Source organism: Pristis pectinata, chromosome 2 (genome assembly GCF_009764475.1).
Source record: "Pristis pectinata isolate sPriPec2 chromosome 2, sPriPec2.1.pri, whole genome shotgun sequence".
Lineage (NCBI taxonomy): Eukaryota > Metazoa > Chordata > Chondrichthyes > Rhinopristiformes > Pristidae > Pristis > Pristis pectinata.
The window spans coordinates 131,866,063-131,883,824 of record NC_067406.1 but is presented as its reverse complement, the minus strand read 5'-3'; the positions used below and the strand labels follow the sequence as shown (position 1 = coordinate 131,883,824).

The window sequence follows — 17,762 nt, the reverse complement described above, 5'->3', positions numbered from 1 at the left end:
GTGGTAGTGGGTTCCACATACCTACCACTCATTAGGAAAACAGTTCCCCCCTATTTTACACACAACTCTGTTTTTGGCACAGATTGCCATTGGGTTGAAAGGCCTTCACTCCTTACCTAATGGCACCTTCACATATGGATTGCAGAGGTTCGGGAAGACAGCGACCCACCACCATCTTCTCTGGGGCAATGGGAAAGGACAATAAGCGCAGGCATTGTCGGTGATGTCCCCGAGCCACAAAACACAACAAATAAAGAACAAAAGATCAGAAAGGTGCTACGTTAAGAACACAGGCATCAAGAGAAAGAGACATAGTCAAGGAAAGTGAATCAAAATAGCAAGGAAATGAGAAGGAACAAGGAAAGAGAATGTCTGTTACTGCAGATCTGGTTGTAAGTGCTTACTGGATCTTAGCTGGTGTTAACTTTACAGAGAGGCAGAGAATTCTTTATTTTAAACATCCTGTCATACAGAGATATGGACAGAAGATTGACTTTTGAACCTGACTCTCTCCCGTTCAATGTACTGCCAGCTTAAATTGTCAGCACAACTCCCCATCCCACCCAGCAACCCTTAAATCTGAGAGGGCCCGAGCAATGTTTTGTCTGCCATCTATAAGTCCTATCGCATTGAATGTAGAAGCTATTCTATCACTACATGTGCTGGTATATCTACGATGTATTAACAAACCTTTCTGTATTAAATGGGTATTACATGCAAGAAACTGACCATTAGTCACCTGGTTGTAATGCAAGAACAATCAACATTCCAGACAAGCCCCAGATGCCCACATGCCTTCTCAGGTGGACACGTGTGATCCCAGAACACTTTTCAGAGCAACCATAGAAACATAGAAAAACCTACAGCACAATTCAGGCCCTTCGGCCCACAAAGTTGTGCCGAACATGTCCCTACCCTAGAAATTACTAGGCTTACCCATAGCCCTCTATTTTTCTCAGCTCCATGTACCTATCCAACAGTCTCTTAAAAGACCCTATCATATCCGCCTCCACCACCATTGCCAGCAGCCCATTCCACACACTCACCACTCTCTGAGTAAAAAAACTTACCCCTGACATCTCCTCTATCTACTCCCCAGCACCTTAAACCTATGTCCTCTTGTTGCCACCATTTCAGCCCTGGGGAAAAGCCTCTGACTATCCACCTGATCAATGCCTCTCATCATGTTATATACCTCTATCAGGTCCCCCCTCATCCTTTGTCACTCCAAGGAGAAAAGGCCGAGTTCCCTCAACCTGCTTTCATAAGGCATGCTCTGCATTCCAGACAGCATCCTTGTAAATCTCCTCTGCACCCCCTCTCTATGGCTTCCACATCCTTCCTGTAGTGAGGTGACCAGAACTGAGCACAGTACTCCAAGTGGGGTCTGACCAGGGTCTTATATAGCTGCAACAATACCTCTCAGCTCCTAAATTCAATTCCACGATTGATGAAGGACAATACACCATATGCCTTCTTAACCTGTGCAGCTGCTTTGAGCGTCCTATGGACTCGGACCCCAAGATCCCTCTGATCCTCCACACTGCTAAGAGTCCTACCATTAATACTATATTCTGCCATCCTATTTGACCTACCAAAATGAACCACTTCACACTTATCTGGGTTGAACTGCATCTGCCACTTCTCAGCCCAACTTTGCATCCTATCTATGTCCCACTGTAACCTCTGACAGCCCTCCAAACTATCCACAACACCCCCAACCTTTGTGTCATCTGCAAACTTACTAACCCATCCCTCCACTTCCTCATCCAGGTCGTTTATTAAAATCACAAAGAGTAAGGGTCCCAGAACAGATCCCTAAGGTACACCACTGGACACCGTCCTCCATACAGAATATGACCCTTCAACAACCACTCTTTGCCTTCTGTGGGCCAGCCAGTTCTGGATCCACATTGCAATGTCCCCTTAGATCCCATGCCTTCTTACTTTCTCAATAAGCCTTGCATGGGGTACCTTATCAAATGCCTTGCTGAAATCCATATACACTACATCTACTGCTCTCCCTTCATCGATGTGTTCAGTCACATCCTCAAAAAAATTCAATCAGGCTCGTAAGGCAGGACCTGCCCTTGACAAAGCCATGCTGACTATTCCTAATCATATTATACCGCTCCAAATGTTCATAAATCCTGCCTCTCAGGAAAACCAGCTGAGTTTTCCCCAGCGAACTGGCCAATCCTTTACCTTGATCACTTACCTCACTGCTGTTTACAGGGCCTTGCTGTGTTATTGCATTTACATTACACCAGATGGAAACCACGGATATCTACAAGCATTTTTGCTGCTTTCTCATTGTTTCACACAGGCTGAACTACAAACCTTGTGGAAAACCAGTCACCAATGCAGTATTTCAATATAACAATAATGAGCAATGTCCACACTGTTACAACTTAGACAACTTCATAAAATCCTTTTCTTTACTCAGGTCCTGGAACCTATTGTCAAAAGTCTCTCTTTGCTTCCCGCATTTGAAGTGATATAACTTAGCGTGCAGTATTTCACTGACGAAGACTCAATGAGGACGTAAAAGTGATGAAAATTTGTTGAGAGTCAAATAGGCAAGTATCCCGACGTGCCGCAGCAGGTGCTGCTCCACAAAGAGAAGCAACAAAGCACCTTGTGGAGCAATTCATAAAGGTTGCACTGGGCAGTCTTCTTAATTGCGAGCTCCCAGGCTGGAGTCCTCACCTGCCAGCTGTGCACATCTGGTTAGTAACAGGAAAAGTTATACACGCCCAGGATTTCCTGACCTACATGTTTGCTGGGCGGGGGTCCACTTGTGAACAGGATATTTGCAAAGCTGACGGCAATCTCACCCTTTCAGCATGGTAATAATCGGGTGTTTCCGAGGTTGCCCAATGTCAGGCCCATACAGTCCTGTGTGGTTGAATGTCCTGAACATGTGCAGTAGACTATACAGGTGCTGGAAGTCCTTTCCAAGCTGGGTGCCACGAACTTTTATACCTGCTTTCCTTCTAAAACTGTTGGGTTCTGTGAACACAATAGAGAGAGAGAGAAAAGAACACTGGATGGCATTATTACACACTGCCTACCTGACTGCTATTCCTCCTAACTATGTGCTCACAGACAGTAACAATCTGTGGATATCTCCACACACCCAACTTGTTTTAGAGTTTCAGTCAAAGAACTATGGATGTTGCTGAGCATTTCTCTGTAGTTCAGCCCTGGATTTATTTTGTACAGTGTTGATCCAAAGCAGCATCAAGGAGCTGGTTCATTTTACAGCTTAAGGCTGGATGTCCTTTATAGTTTCAACTGAAGTGGAGGCACAGGCTGGTGTGAGAATGTTGGCAGGACTCGAGGGCCTGAATTATAGGGAGAGGTTGGGCAGGCTTATTTCTTGGATTAGGGGCAACATTATCGAGGTGTATAAAATCAAACATAGATAGGGTGAATGCACACAGTTTTTTTCCCCAGGGAAAGGAAACAAAAAACTAGAGGGCATAGGTTTAAGGTGAGAGGGGAAAGATTTAAAAGGGACCTGCAGGGCAGCAACTTCATGCAGAAGGTGGTGCATATCTGGAATGAACTGCCAGAGAAGGCAGGTACAAAAACAACATTTGAAAGACATTTGGATAAATACATGGATAGGAAAGGTTTAGAGGCACATGGGTCAAACGCAGGCAAATGGGACTGGCTTAGCTGGGCACCTTGGTGTGCATGGATGAGTTGGGCTGGAGGGCCTGCTTCCCTGCTGTATTACTCTGTGACTCTATGATGAAAGAAACAGTTAAGTTACTCAGCACAGAAACAGGCCCTTTGGCCCACTGAGCCTGTGTCGATCATCAAGCACCCATTACACTAATCCCACTCTTTTATTCTCCCACATTCCCATCAACTGCCCCCTGACTCTACCACTCATCTTCATGGCAACGCAGTGGCACAGCTAGTAGAACCACTGCCTCAGGGTGCCAGAGACCCAGATTCAATCCCAACCTCAGATGCTGTCTGTGTGGAATTTGCACGCTCCTCCTGTGATCACATGCGTTTCCCCCAGGGGTTTTGGTTTCCTCCCACAACCCAAAGACGTGTGGGTTTGTAGGTTAATCAGCCGCTGTAAATTGCTCCTAGGGACATGGTAGAATCTGGGGAGAGTTGATGGGAATATGGGATTAATGTAGGATTTAGTGTAAGTGGGTGTCTGGTGGTGAGTGCAGACTCAGTGGGCTAATGTGGCTGTTTCTGTGCTATATTTGTCTATGACTCTATATACTCGGGACAGTTTACAGTGACCAACTAACCTACTAAACTGCACACCTTTGAGGTACGAGAGGAAACCAGAGCACCTGGAGGAACCCCACTTGGTTGTAGGGAGAATGTGCAAACTTTGCACGCACAGCACCAGTCGTCAGGATTGAACCCAGGTTATTGGAGCTGTGAGGCAGCAGCTTACCATTTGTGCCTCCATGCTATTCTTCCCTTCCAAGCCGGCTGGTGTGAAATTCCATTGTTGTCTCTTAAAATTACAATAACTTTGCCCAAGGATTGACCACTTGTGAATATAGTTGAGTTAAAATGTAATGGAGGAACCATCCACCCCATTTCCCCACACTGACAATGGTGTTGTGTTCCTTCTGCATCTTGTTAACTCTTCTGACCCTTCATTGTTAAGCTGATCAAACTACAAACACCCTATGGAGTTACACTGACCATAAGGTAGACTGATGTTCAAAATTACTTAGCTCAAGAATCCAAGCAGTTATATCTGAAAGGAGATTTTTTCTGTCAGCTAGATAGAAAAATGTCCTAGAGGCTAAAAGACAGCGTTTTAATACATTGGACCATTAACGTAAAATAAACTTTTACAGCTTATTCAAATAGATTTTTAATTACTTCATTCTCTTTCACTCCTTCTCAGCATGAGCTTACCATTGCCAAGTTCCCAGGACATGTTATATTGTTTCCATGCACAGTACTTAAGGAGCTTTTGAGCATTTGAACTGTCCCATACATGATTTTTCCTTAATAAGGCATTAAGTCCAAAGATTAAATGAAGCCCAGAGCAACTTGCAAAACTGTACAAGGTGTCCAAGGATCCTCCTGTGAGTAGACAAAAGGGTCAGTTATTGGTGACGCATGCCCTCGTTTGTGTATAGGCGCACACACACACACACACACACACACACACACACACACACACACACACACACACACACACACACACACACACACACACACACACACACACACACACACACACACACACACACAACACTGGTATAATGACACTTTGTACAGAATTACTATCAATTTTGCTAGCTGGATGTATCCAGTAACATTCTGGAGCTTAATAAAAATGTACCCACCACGGTTAACAAAATATTAGCGAAATAAATGTTACACAATGAAAGTGACCATATTGTTTTTAGAGAAAGTGGAGAATCCACCTGTTACCTGAAATTGTAATGTTCTTAAAATCGTTTTGGAATTCATTTTTCACCATGAGAGGTGCTTTCAAACTCCAAAGATGCATCAGATACTTTTCCAGTTTCAAAGGAAGCAGACTTAGACAGTCATCTACCAGGAAAAATGGTTCATTGTTATTGCATGCATGTCATCATAACGATTCCACCATAAAAAGGTATACGTCAGTTTACACTTTCTGTACATTTCCAAAAAGATCTAAAAGTTCATTCATCATCTGCAGAGATAGCAGGAACTGAGTCTGCAGGGTGGAAAAATGCCCAGTTAACACCATAGCCTAGAAGCTGAGTGGTTTAATGCAGTAACACTTCTGTACAAATTCCTCTGGTAATCGACCCTTAATAATATTGGGTCTTGAAGACATAAACTTCTGAATCAGAAGCAAGAATACCACCAATGATTCTCACTTTTCTGCATATTTTCTCTTTGTGTACGTAAACTCAAAATAGTTGCCTGCATTAATAGAGAGAGGGTGATCTTGAGCTAACACTACACACATCACTTCCAACCCAGAGAAAAGTGAAACAGGTTAACATAGTATTATAGGTAATGTATGATATTCTTCTTCTTCTTAACCATTCCCCTAGAAGTGAGGAATGACTTACTTCCACTCCAAGGGTGAGTTTTGCGGTGGCCAATGAAGTTAATCTGGGAATCAGAGACTCTTCCACACATGGGGCAAAAGGTGGTTGATAGGGTGGGCAGATGGGTAGCTTGTGGGGTGGTGCTAATGTTGAGACCCTTGTGCTCCCAATGTATGGCCTCAGGGTCTGCAATACCATCACAAATGTTCCTTCTCCACTTTGAGTGATCGCGCAACAGAAATTCCCAGGAATCATGGAGATGTTGCATTTCTTCAAGGTGGAACCTCTTCCTCTCTCCACTGGTAATTTCTTCCCATAACAGAGCTTGGAATAGAGTGTCTGTTTCAGGAGTCGTGTCCGGCACGTGGAGATGTGGTGTGCCTAACGTGACCAAGGGTAACTAAGGCCTCCATGCTGGGATATTGGCCTGAAGGGGACGCTGACTTCAGCTTGATTATCCTTCCAGTGAATTTGGAGGATCTTATGGAGGACTCTAGGGATATTTTTCCAATGCATTGAGATGCCTACTCCAGGTAGTCCAGGACTCAGAAGAAATAGGAGGGCAGGGATCATTGCTTCCAAGTAGACAATAATGCTATTATCGTCTCCTTCAGTTGGCCAGACTGTGCTGATGCTTTGAATGCAGTGGTGAATTTCATTATTGATGTCTGTGTTTGCCGAGAGGTGGCTCCCAAGATATTTGAAATGGTCTATCTATTCCAGGGGCATATCATCAACCTTTAATGTCAGAGTGTGGTGCAGCAGTGACAGGTAGCTAGCATATCTTTGTCTGTAGATATTGAGACAAATTATGTGATAAGTACTATCTATAGTAGATGATAGATGGATAATCCACACTAGTTCATCAGTAGAGATCAGAATTCTATTTTTAGGTGGGTTTGATGGAATCATCGCCCTTGATATTAACCTTCCTCATAATGGGTTGGAGAGAGTTAGGAGAGGGGATGGATTAAAATGAAAAGTCCACTCTACATGGCCCTAACACAGTGCTCAAACATTTGTTGCATTCTTTACTGCAGTGGATATCTGGGTGTTGAGGTGGATGATAAATAACGTGAAAATCAGACCCCCATGTTACAATTGGGGATCCAAAGTTAAATTACTGAAGGAACAGGGTATTTTTTTTGGAAAGTACGATCCAATTCACTGTTTAATGTCACTACATGTACTGTCAGGGTGAAAGCAGGTCTTCATGATAGCAAGTTAATGTAATCAAGAACTTTGTACAGTTACACTGATCAATTCATTACTACATATCACACTGCCTGATCTCAACCCTGCTTTTCACAAATGCAGAGCCAAGAAGGATAGCAAAACCAATGACATTGCGTCACCCAGTGGAAAGATGGGTGATTCTTTTTTCCCTGAAGGCTTCTATCTGAAATATTAAAAGAAGCCAAGCCTCCATCTTAAAACAACCAACTCAGACAAGACAAACATACAAATACATTCCATCCCACAAATAGTAATGTAGAACCAGACTAGGAAATGCTTAGACACCCACAATTAACAGTTCTTTCATTTCCTTAGTCTTTCTTTATATTTCTCCTATCAGTCAGTTCCAAAATCAATATCTAAAGGCAAGGCAAATCTGCATTATTTTAACACGACTTGTGTTCCTTTCAGAATATCTCAAAGTACCTTACAGCCAATGGAACACTTCTGAAATTGCAATGTAATAGCATTGTAATGCAGAATACACAGCAGCCAATTCATACACAGTTCCAATAACAGTGTGGCAAAAATGAGCGGATTTTCTGTTATGGATTGAAGGATAAATACTTGTCAGTTCAGTGGGAGAATGCCCCAGTTCTTCTCCGAAATGGTGTCATGGGATCTTTTACATTCACCCAAGAGCATGGAGAGGACTTGAGTTTAACACCTCAACCCCCTACTTTACTCCTTGTACACTCATGACTGCATAGCCAAATTCTGCTCTAACTCCATCTACAAGTTTGCAGATGACACCACCATAGTGGGCCAAGTCTCAAATGACGACGAGTCGGAGTACAGGAAGAAGATAAAGAGCTTAGTGACATGGTGTCATGACCACAACCTTTCCCTCAATGTCAGCAAAACAAAAGAGCTGGTTATTGACTTCAGGAAGTGGGGCGGTGCACGCACTCCTGTTTACATCAATGGTGCTGAGGTGGAGATGGTTGAGAGTTTCAAGTTCCTAGGTATAAACATTACCAATAGCTTGTCCTGGTCCAACCATGTAGGCACCATGGCCAAGAAAGCACACTAGTGCCTCTACTTCCTCAGGAGACTAAGGAAATCTGGCACGTCCACGTTGACCCTCACCATTTTTTTATATAGATGTACCATAGAAAGCATCCTACCTGGATGTATCACGGCTTGGTACGGCAACTGCTCTACCCTAGACTGCAAGAAGCTGCAGAGAGTTGTGGACATAGCTCAGCATATCACAGAAACCAGCCTCCCCTCCACAGACTCTGTCTACACTTGTCACTGCCTTGGAAAAGCAGCGCCCACTCATAATCAAAGACCCCACCCACCCCAGACATTCTCTCTTCTCCCCCTCCCACCAGGCAGAAGATACAAAAGCCTGAAAGCATGTACCACCAGGCTCAAGGACAGCTTCTATCCCACTGTTATAAGACTCCTGAATGGACCTCTTGTATGATAAGATATGCTCTTCTCCACACAATCTGCCTTGTCGTGGCCTTTCAACTTATTGTCTTCCTGCACTGCACTCTCTCCGTAGCTGTAACACTATATTCTGCATTCTGTTATTGCTTTTCCCTTGTACTACCTCAATGCACTAATGTGGTACATGTGACAAAAATAAACCAATTATCGATCTTTGGAAATGTAACACCACACTCCTCCAGTACCTCACCACAGCAGTCAGGAAGATGAGGGTGCTACCAACAGACCGCAACTGACATTTCAAACTTTTGTGTAACTTCCCCCAAGAAACACCAAACAAGTTGTGTGTGCATCCACATGCATCTGAGTGCATACCCCTTTTGGTATTTTTTTAAACCATGCTTTCTCCACTCTCCATCTTGTCTGCAGGACAACAATAGAATGGGGACAGAACAAAGATTTTATTTTTAAACTTTGAAATATTAAACTGAAATGACAGGACCTATTTTCAGACAGCCACTATCCAGACATAAACCAGTTATTTCAAGTACGTCAAGTGCAGACATTCCATACAAATTACATAGAAGTCTTAAAACCCTGACTATTACAGCAACTAATGATTCTGATTTCTCATCTGTATTTATATTGAGCTGATTTGCCAACAGTGGCAAGCAGATCTTAGTGGCGGAATGTCCTGTAATTTTAAACAAGTGAATGCCACTTACTTAAATCATGAATTGCAGGTAATGAAACTTTGGGAGCACTGCAGTTATGTCAAAGGCGGCACAAATCATGGTTTTAAATAATTGCCAATATTCATGTCTCAGAGAAAACTGCAGTACTGCCTGCCACGAAGTATCTTCCTTTCTGCTAAGGTGTGCTATTTCGCTTCTTGCCATTGACTTGAAGCTTTCTCTTATTCTGACAGCCCATCTATGTTCACTTGCATCATACTTAGTTGCCATGGACTTTTGGATGTGGGCAGCACTGGCAATGCCCAGCATTTAGCATCCACCACTAATTACCCTTGAGAATAGAGTGGCAAGCCAGCAGTACTGGCATCCAGAGTTCTGAACCATTGATCCAATGACACGAGTTCCAATCCCACCACATAAGTGGGGAAATTTAAATCCAGTCGATGAAATTGATGTGGAATCAGCAACAAGCTTGAAACATTTACATTTTTCAGCAAACCCAGTTGCTTTACTGATATAATTCTTTGAAGGAAATCTGCCATCTGTTACGGACTCAGTGAAAGTCCCTTTAAGATAGAGAGTGTGTGTGTATGTGTGTGTGGGGCGTGCTTACGTCAATAGAAGATAAAGGACGTAATGACGTTGTTGAAGAAGTCAGAAGTAGAAGGAGAGAGAGAGAGAAGGGAGAGAGACACCAGCCTGCTTGTTTTCTCTATCGATGGATGAGAAACAATAACTGTGTTTGCCACTGAAATCCATGTATGGAAGTTGGAAGTAATCCGGTGGAGTTCACTTTGTTGCTGACCTGTAGAAGGAAACAGGTATTTGTGTGTGGACGACCACGGTTCGGATGCTTTTCGGGGTGAGGAAGTCACTACCGAGTAAACACTGAAGTGTCGTTTGGGTTCCATCGAGGAACATTTGGATTTTGTATGTACTCTCTCTATGTTTTTCTACATCTACATCTTATCTTCAGACAACGGTGGTTGTTGAAGAAGCCCTTGCTCATGTTTCACCTTATGGCTTGCGGAACTGAACTTTAAGAACCATTCAGGAACTGGGAGTTTTGGACTTTGTCACACACACACACGACGAGTTTAGTTTTGGGGTTAACGTTCGAGGTTTAACATTCTTGAATTCTAACATACTAACATTTTTTTTTAACTTTTATTTTACGTATTATCATAAGTAGTGATTAATAAAATAGTTTTTAACACTGAATCATGCTCAGTGTGTTTCTTTTGTTGCTGGTTTGTGACAAAATTGGGGGCTCGTCCGGGATAGTTCCCAAGGTTAACGAGTGTCGTCTGGGATTGTACCCCAGATTGACGAGATTTGTTCGAGATTCAATCCAAAGATTTTTGAGGGAGGTCTGATAAATTCTTTTTAATTGGCTTGTGTGTGTGGAAACCAGTAGCAATGGATATTAAGGCATTTTTGGAGTCACCAACCCAAAAAGGATTGGAGGTGGCGAAAAAGGATGATTTGATAAAGATTGCTACAAGGTTAAACCTTACAGAAGTAAAGCAGTCTATGAGAAAGGCAGATATTCAGAGACTGATAGCTGGCCATTATGTGGAAAAGAAGGTGTTTGAGAAGGAAGTGTTAAAACAGTTTCCTGGCAGTGAAATAGCAATTTCTGAGGCACAGGTGCAGCTGGCAAAGATAGAGGCTGAACGAGAGCAAACCCAGTTAAAGATAGAGGCTGAACGAGAGCAAAATAAATTAGAAGCTGAACGAGAGCAAAAGAAATTAGAGGCCGAACAAAAGCTAACTCAGATGAAGTTAGAGGCTGAACGGGAACGGGAACTAATTCGGTTAAAGTTTGAGGCAGAGGAGAAGGAAAAACAGAGGCAGCATGAGTTACAAATGAAGCGTAGGAGTTTGGAATCTGATTCTGAAGATGGTTTTTCAGCCAGCAGGGAGGTTCGATTAGTCCCTCCTTTTGAAGAAGATCAGGTTGATCAGTATTTCCAACATTTTGAAAAGGTTGCTGTGAGTTCAAACTGGCCAAGGAAAGGATGGGCTCTTATGGTACAGAGTGTGATTAAAGGTAAAGCTCAAAAAGCTTATTCTGCTTTGTCTGCTGAGGATGCAGCTGATTATACCAAGGTAAAACAAGCTATTTTGAAGGCCTATGAATTGGTCCCTGAGGCTTATAGACAAAAATTCAGAGACTTGAGGAAATCTGCAGATCAGACTTATATGGAATTTGCCAATGGAAAGAGAATATGTTTTGAACGATGGTGCCTGGCTAAAAATGTAGATGGGGATTATGATAAATTGACAGAATTGATACTAGTGGAAGACTTTAAAAGATGTGTTCCAGCTGAATTAACAACATATTTAAATGAAAAGGCAGTGGAAACTTTACAAGAAACTGCTAGGTTGGCAGATGATTATGCTTTAACCCATAAATCCAAATGGGGACAACCTAAAACCTTTCAAAAGAGTTACAAAGACAATCCAGGTAAACCAGAGATTAAATTGGGAGGTAATCAAAAAGGAAAGGATGAAAAAAAGCCAGGGCTGGAGAAACCTGTTGAGCGTACTTGTTATTACTGTAGGAAACCTGGCCACGTGATATCTAATTGTGCCCTTTTGAAGAAAAAGAAGGAAGCTGGGCCCAATGCTTGCTTTCAGGCAATTAAAAATCAAAAAGGTTTAGGACATGCTGTTAAAGACCAGTCCTTGCAAGAGGGAAAAGCGGAAAAGTTGGAGGAGGTGAGAAAAGAATTCGGTTCGTATGTATCAGAGGGTTTTGTTTCACTGAATGATGAGTCACCCCAGGTGCCAGTGAAAATTCTTAGAGATACTGGGGCTAGTCAATCTCTCTTGCTGGACAGTGTTTTAAATTTTGGTGAAGAAAGTGACACTGGTGAAGTAAATCTAGTACGAGGCGTTACAGGTGAGACCATGTCTGTCCCTTTTCACAGGGTGATTTTAAAGTCAAAGTTCGTAGAAGGACCAGTCGAGATAGGGATAAGACCTAGTTTGCCAGTGGAAGGAGTTTCTTTGTTATTGGGAAATGACCTTGCAAATGGAGAAAGTGATCCTGTGGTACGGTTAACAACCAAACCAAGGATTGATGAGTCTGAGGATGATCCAGATGTTTACCCATCATGTGCGGTGACTCGAGCTAGAGCTAAAGAATTAGCCAAGACAGACAGTCCGGTGCAGTCTGATGTAGTTCCTTGTGACAGTCCTAAACAGGAAGAAAATTATGATGCCTTATCTGAGACTTTTCTGTCTTCACTGGAGGATCAACATCCTTATAGTGAGCCTGAATTTAAAGATTTGTCTTTGTCAAGGAAGGATTTTATGGTGGAACAGACAAAGGACCCTGAGTTGACAGAATTGAAAGAAAAAGCTCTCTCATGTGAGGAGATTGAAAAAGTGCCAACTGGATACTATGTCAAAAATGGAGTGTTAATGAGGAAATGGAGACCTCCTCATGTTCCTGTTACTGAGGAATGGGAAGTTATTCATCAGGTTGTTGTTCCAAAAGTTTATAGGGATGAGATTTTAAACCTGGCCCATAGTATGTCTTTGGGTGGTCATTTTGGTGTGAATAAAACTGTAGGGAAGATCTTGAAACAATTCTATTGGCCTGGTTTGAGAAAAGATGTGGTGATGTTTTGTCGAACCTGCCACACATGTCAGATGGTAGGTAAACCAAATCAAAAACCCCCTGTGGCTCCTTTGAAACCAATTCCTGCTTTTGGGGAGCCCTTTTCGAAGGTGATTGTAGACTGTGTTGGCCCCTTACCAAAGTCTAAGACTGGAAATCAGTATTTGTTAACCATCATGTGTGCCACTTCTAGATTTCCAGAGGCAATACCCCTTAGAAATATTAAGGCCAAGACGGTGACAAAGGCTCTTGTAAAATTTTTTACCTTGTTTGGTTTGCCAAAAGAAATCCAATCTGATCAAGGTAGTAATTTTATGTCAAAAATTTTTCAACAAATAGTCTATGAGCCGGGAGCAAAGCAGATTGTATCATCTGCATATCACCCAGAATCTCAAGGAGCTCTGGAGAGATTTCATTCTACTCTCAAAAATATGCTGAAGACTTATTGCTTTGAAAACACCAAGGATTGGGACGAAGGTATCCATTTACTTTTGTTTGCCGTTAGAGAATCGATCCAGGAGTCAATAGGATTTAGTCCGTTTGAGCTTGTGTTTGGACATCGGGTGAGAGGACCTTTGGAGTTGTTGAGAGAGCAATGGGTTAATGAGGAAGTTCACTTGAGTCTGTTGGACTATGTCCAAAAATTTAAAACTCGGTTGGAGAGAGTCTGCCAGCTAGCGAGAGAGAATCTGAAAACAAGCCAGATAAGAATGAAGACATATTTTGAAAGACGTGCTCGGCCTAGGACATTCGCAGTGGGGCAAAAGGTGTTGGTATTTTTCCCTAGCCAAAATAATCCCTTGCAGTCTCGTTTTTCTGGACCCTATGTTATTGAATCTCGAGTGACTGATCTAACATATATAATCAAAACACCAGATAGACGCAAGAAAACACAACTCTGTCATGTAAACATGCTAAAACCTTATTATGAGAGGGATTCAGTGGTGGCCTTGGTGGATGATGTAGAGGTTGTTTCTAGAATGCCTGATGTTGATGTTGAGGAAGGCCAATTTAGACCAAATATTGTTCCATCGAACCTAAAAAACCAAAATATCCTGGAGAACCTTGAAATGAAGTTGGACCATTTACAAGTTTCACAAAAACAACAGATGAGAGAATTAATTTTAAAATTTAAAAATCTGTTCCCAGATGTTCCAAACAGAACATCGATAATTACCCATGATGTTGATGTTGGGGATGCAAAACCAATCAAACAACACCCATATCGAATGAATGTGGAAAAAAGTAAACTTGTTGATCAGGAAATAAAATACATGTTGGAAAATGATATTATTAGACATTCTACTTCAAATTGGAGTTCGCCCTGTGTTATTGTACCTAAACCTGATGGAACTGTTAGATTTTGCACAGATTACAGGAAAGTGAATGCTGTAACAAAGTCAGATGCTTACCCTATTCCTAGGGTGGATGATTGCATAGACAGAGTGGGAAAGGCAAAATTTCTTACAAAGATTGACCTATTAAAAGGGTACTGGTGTGTTCCATTAACAGATAGAGGAAGGGAGATTTCAGCCTTTGTAACCCCTTCTGGATTGTATGAATACAATGTTTTGCCATTTGGAATGAAAAATGCTCCGGCAACATTTCAAAGAATGATTAATTCAGTGATTCATGGGTTAAAACATACAGATGCCTACATTGACGACTTAGTGACTGGGAATGATACATGGGAGGATCACATCTCTGCGTTAGAAAGGTTGTTTGAAAGACTTTCCAAGGCTAACCTTACAGTTAACTTGGCTAAAAGTGAATTTGGCCATGCCACTGTGACGTATCTTGGTTATGTTGTAGGTCAAGGCAAGCAAGCTCCTGTTCAGGCAAAAGTTCAAGCAATATCTGAGTTCCCTATTCCCACAGGTACGAGGACTGTTAGAAGATTTTTGGGAATGGTTGGATATTACCGAAAATTTTGTAAAAATTTTGCTGATATTGCTCTTCCCCTAACTAATGTTCTGAAGAAGGGAGTAAAGTTTGTTTGGACAGATTCTTGTCAAGAAGCATTTAAGAAGCTGAAAGCCATTTTATGCTACCATCCTGTGCTCAAAACACCTGACTTTGAAAAGCCATTTTCATTAGCAGTAGATGCCAGTGATGAAGCTGCAGGAGCTGTGTTGTTGCAGAGGGGTGACCTTGATGATATTGACCATCCTGTAGCTTACTTTTCAAAGAAATTTAATGAGCATCAAAAGAATTATTCCACCATAGAGAAAGAATTACTGTCACTTGTTTTAGCCTTGCAACATTTCAGTGTATATGTTTGCACCGCTCAGAAACCATTGACTGTGTATACAGATCATAACCCATTGGTGTTTCTGAGCCGAGTCAAAAACAAGAACAGAAGGCTGTTAAACTGGAGTTTAATTTTGCAAGAGTTTGATCTCATGATAACTCACATTAAAGGCAAAGATAATGTGATTGCTGATTGTCTTTCCCGATGTTAAATGGGAAACATGTATCTGTACTAATCTGATAGTCTGTAGTTGTGTAGCATGATAATTATTAACATTACTAACTATGCGCGGTTAAAATTTTCTTGGGAAAATTTTTTTTTTAGGTGGGAGGGCTCGTCCGGGATTTGAACCCGGGACCTGTCGCACCCCAAGCGAGAATCTCCTATTGACGTAAGCACGCCCCACACACACACGACGAGTTTAGTTTTGGGGTTAACGTTCGAGGTTTAACATTCTTGAATTCTAACATACTAACATTTTTTTTTAACTTTTATTTTACGTATTATCATAAGTAGTGATTAATAAAATAGTTTTTAACACTGAATCATGCTCAGTGTGTTTCTTTTGTTGCTGGTTTGTGACACATCCTTAAACACTCTGCATATTCCTCCAGACCCATAGATCTAGTCAACCCTTAAATTCTTTCTGAAATGTAGAAACCTAATCAATTCTGGGACCAATTAGGGATGGAGAATCCAAGCCAGTGACATCCACAGCTTGCGAAAGAATAAAAATGAAACCAGACAGTGCTGTTTGGAAGGAGTTTCGATGATCCAAGTTGAAGGAATGGCGATATTTTTCCAAGTCGGCATGACATGTGATTTGGAGATGTTCCCTTGCGCTTCCTAAACAACTTCTTTGAGGTTAAAGATGAACATTTGACAGGTGCTATCAAAAAAGACTTGTTAAGTTGCTGCATTGCTCTGAAGGTTGGTTTGGTTGTGCCTTCCAACATTAGTGTTGCTACCAAGGTTCCTCATGACATTCTTTTCCAATTACAAACAGGCCTGCTGATTGAATGATTGAAATGCAATACGGGTCCAATACAAGTAAATGGAAATAAAAGAACCGCAGAAGCTGGAAATCTGAAATAAAAAACACAAAGTGCTAGAAAGACCCAACAGGTCGGGCAGCACCTGTGGAAAGGGAAACAGTTAACATTTCAGGTCGATGACTCTTTTTGACCTGAAACATTAACCCTGTTTCCCTTTTCACTGATGCTGCCTGATCTCCTGGGTATTTCCAGCAATTTCTGTTTTTATTATATTTCTTTCAAGGATACAGTCATAACAATTTCAAAGCTGGGCTTCCTTGGAGTATCACGTCCAGTCTTAATAATGCTGCAATATAAAATGATGTTTGTAGATCAAGCTGGAATTTACCTTGTGTTTTTGGAGACTTCCAGCTATGGTCATAAGGTGAAAATCGAGTATCATTTGGTTCAAATAGAACAAAGTCAGCTCCAGTTCCGCCAAACCTCAGATATCCAGGTGACAGGGCTCTTGTTAAAGTGATTAGTTTCTCTGATCTAGGTATAGAAACAGACTGCATTACAAAAATACAGCAGGCAGTTCCACTTTCTTTCCAAAGTGTAAGCAGGCCCACCCCTATGTTACATGAGAATCAAAGTACTGTGGTTGATATATTACCAAACATTCCTAGGCCATTTTATCACCCTATGAATTCAAGTTACATAGCAGGAGTGGGTGTGGAAGGGGGTGGTGGAGAGTAGGGGGATCCGTTCTTTTCAAGGAATTGTGGAAAAGACCCAGGGAACACCAAATTTATAACCAGGGCATCATTTAATGATTAGTTATGGACATGGGTACAAGGGTGGCATGAGGTTGTGTACCACACATGTACTATACAGATTCTTCATTGACATCATACATTGATAACATATTATCATGGCTAGTTGATTTACATAGTTAGAAGAATAGAAGTTGGCTTGGACTCAATAGGCAAAACAGGTTCCTATACACAAATAATTCTAAAGCATTCTGGGATACAGCCTGTTTTAAGCATTCAGATATGCATGCAAATTAATGTACAGTGAGGAAATTTGAATTTTAGTCAAAATACTGGATTACTTGATAAATACCTACCAAATGATTAATGGACAAAAATCCCAGTTCTATAGCATTAATGACGTCTTCCAAATGTTCCAAAGTGTTTCAGCCCTAATGATTTATTGATGATGGGGAGTCACTGTTGTGAACGAGGAAATGGTCTGCCTATTGTCACACAACAAAGCCTCACAGCCGATAATGAGACAACAGATTTTTTTTTAATTGCGGATTGAGGTAGATTGAGGTTTAAATGTTTGTCAGTACCCTAGCAGAATTCCCCACCACATCTTCCAGAAATATCAGGGGATATTTTACTTCCGCTCGGGAGAGCTGATGTGGGCCTTGATTTTTTTAAAAATCACTTCTGCTAATTCAGCATTTCCTCAGTACTGGTCAGCAAAGGGTGTAATAAAATCATGAAGTGCAGAACA

General features: G+C 41.7%; 1 protein-coding gene across 1 annotated transcript in view; it reads right to left on the bottom strand.

The window, feature by feature from the left end:
• hpse (heparanase) overlaps positions 1-17,762 on the bottom strand; it is a 33,429-nt gene that overhangs the window by 13,186 nt on the left and 2,481 nt on the right. The window contains exons 2-5 of the mRNA XM_052044891.1: positions 16,645-16,790; positions 5,437-5,559; positions 4,912-5,082; positions 2,838-3,012 (exon numbers count right to left, since the gene is read on the bottom strand). Of these exons, the coding sequence (XP_051900851.1) occupies positions 2,838-3,012; positions 4,912-5,082; positions 5,437-5,559; positions 16,645-16,790 (615 nt within the window). The remainder of the gene's footprint in view (positions 1-2,837; positions 3,013-4,911; positions 5,083-5,436; positions 5,560-16,644; positions 16,791-17,762) is intronic.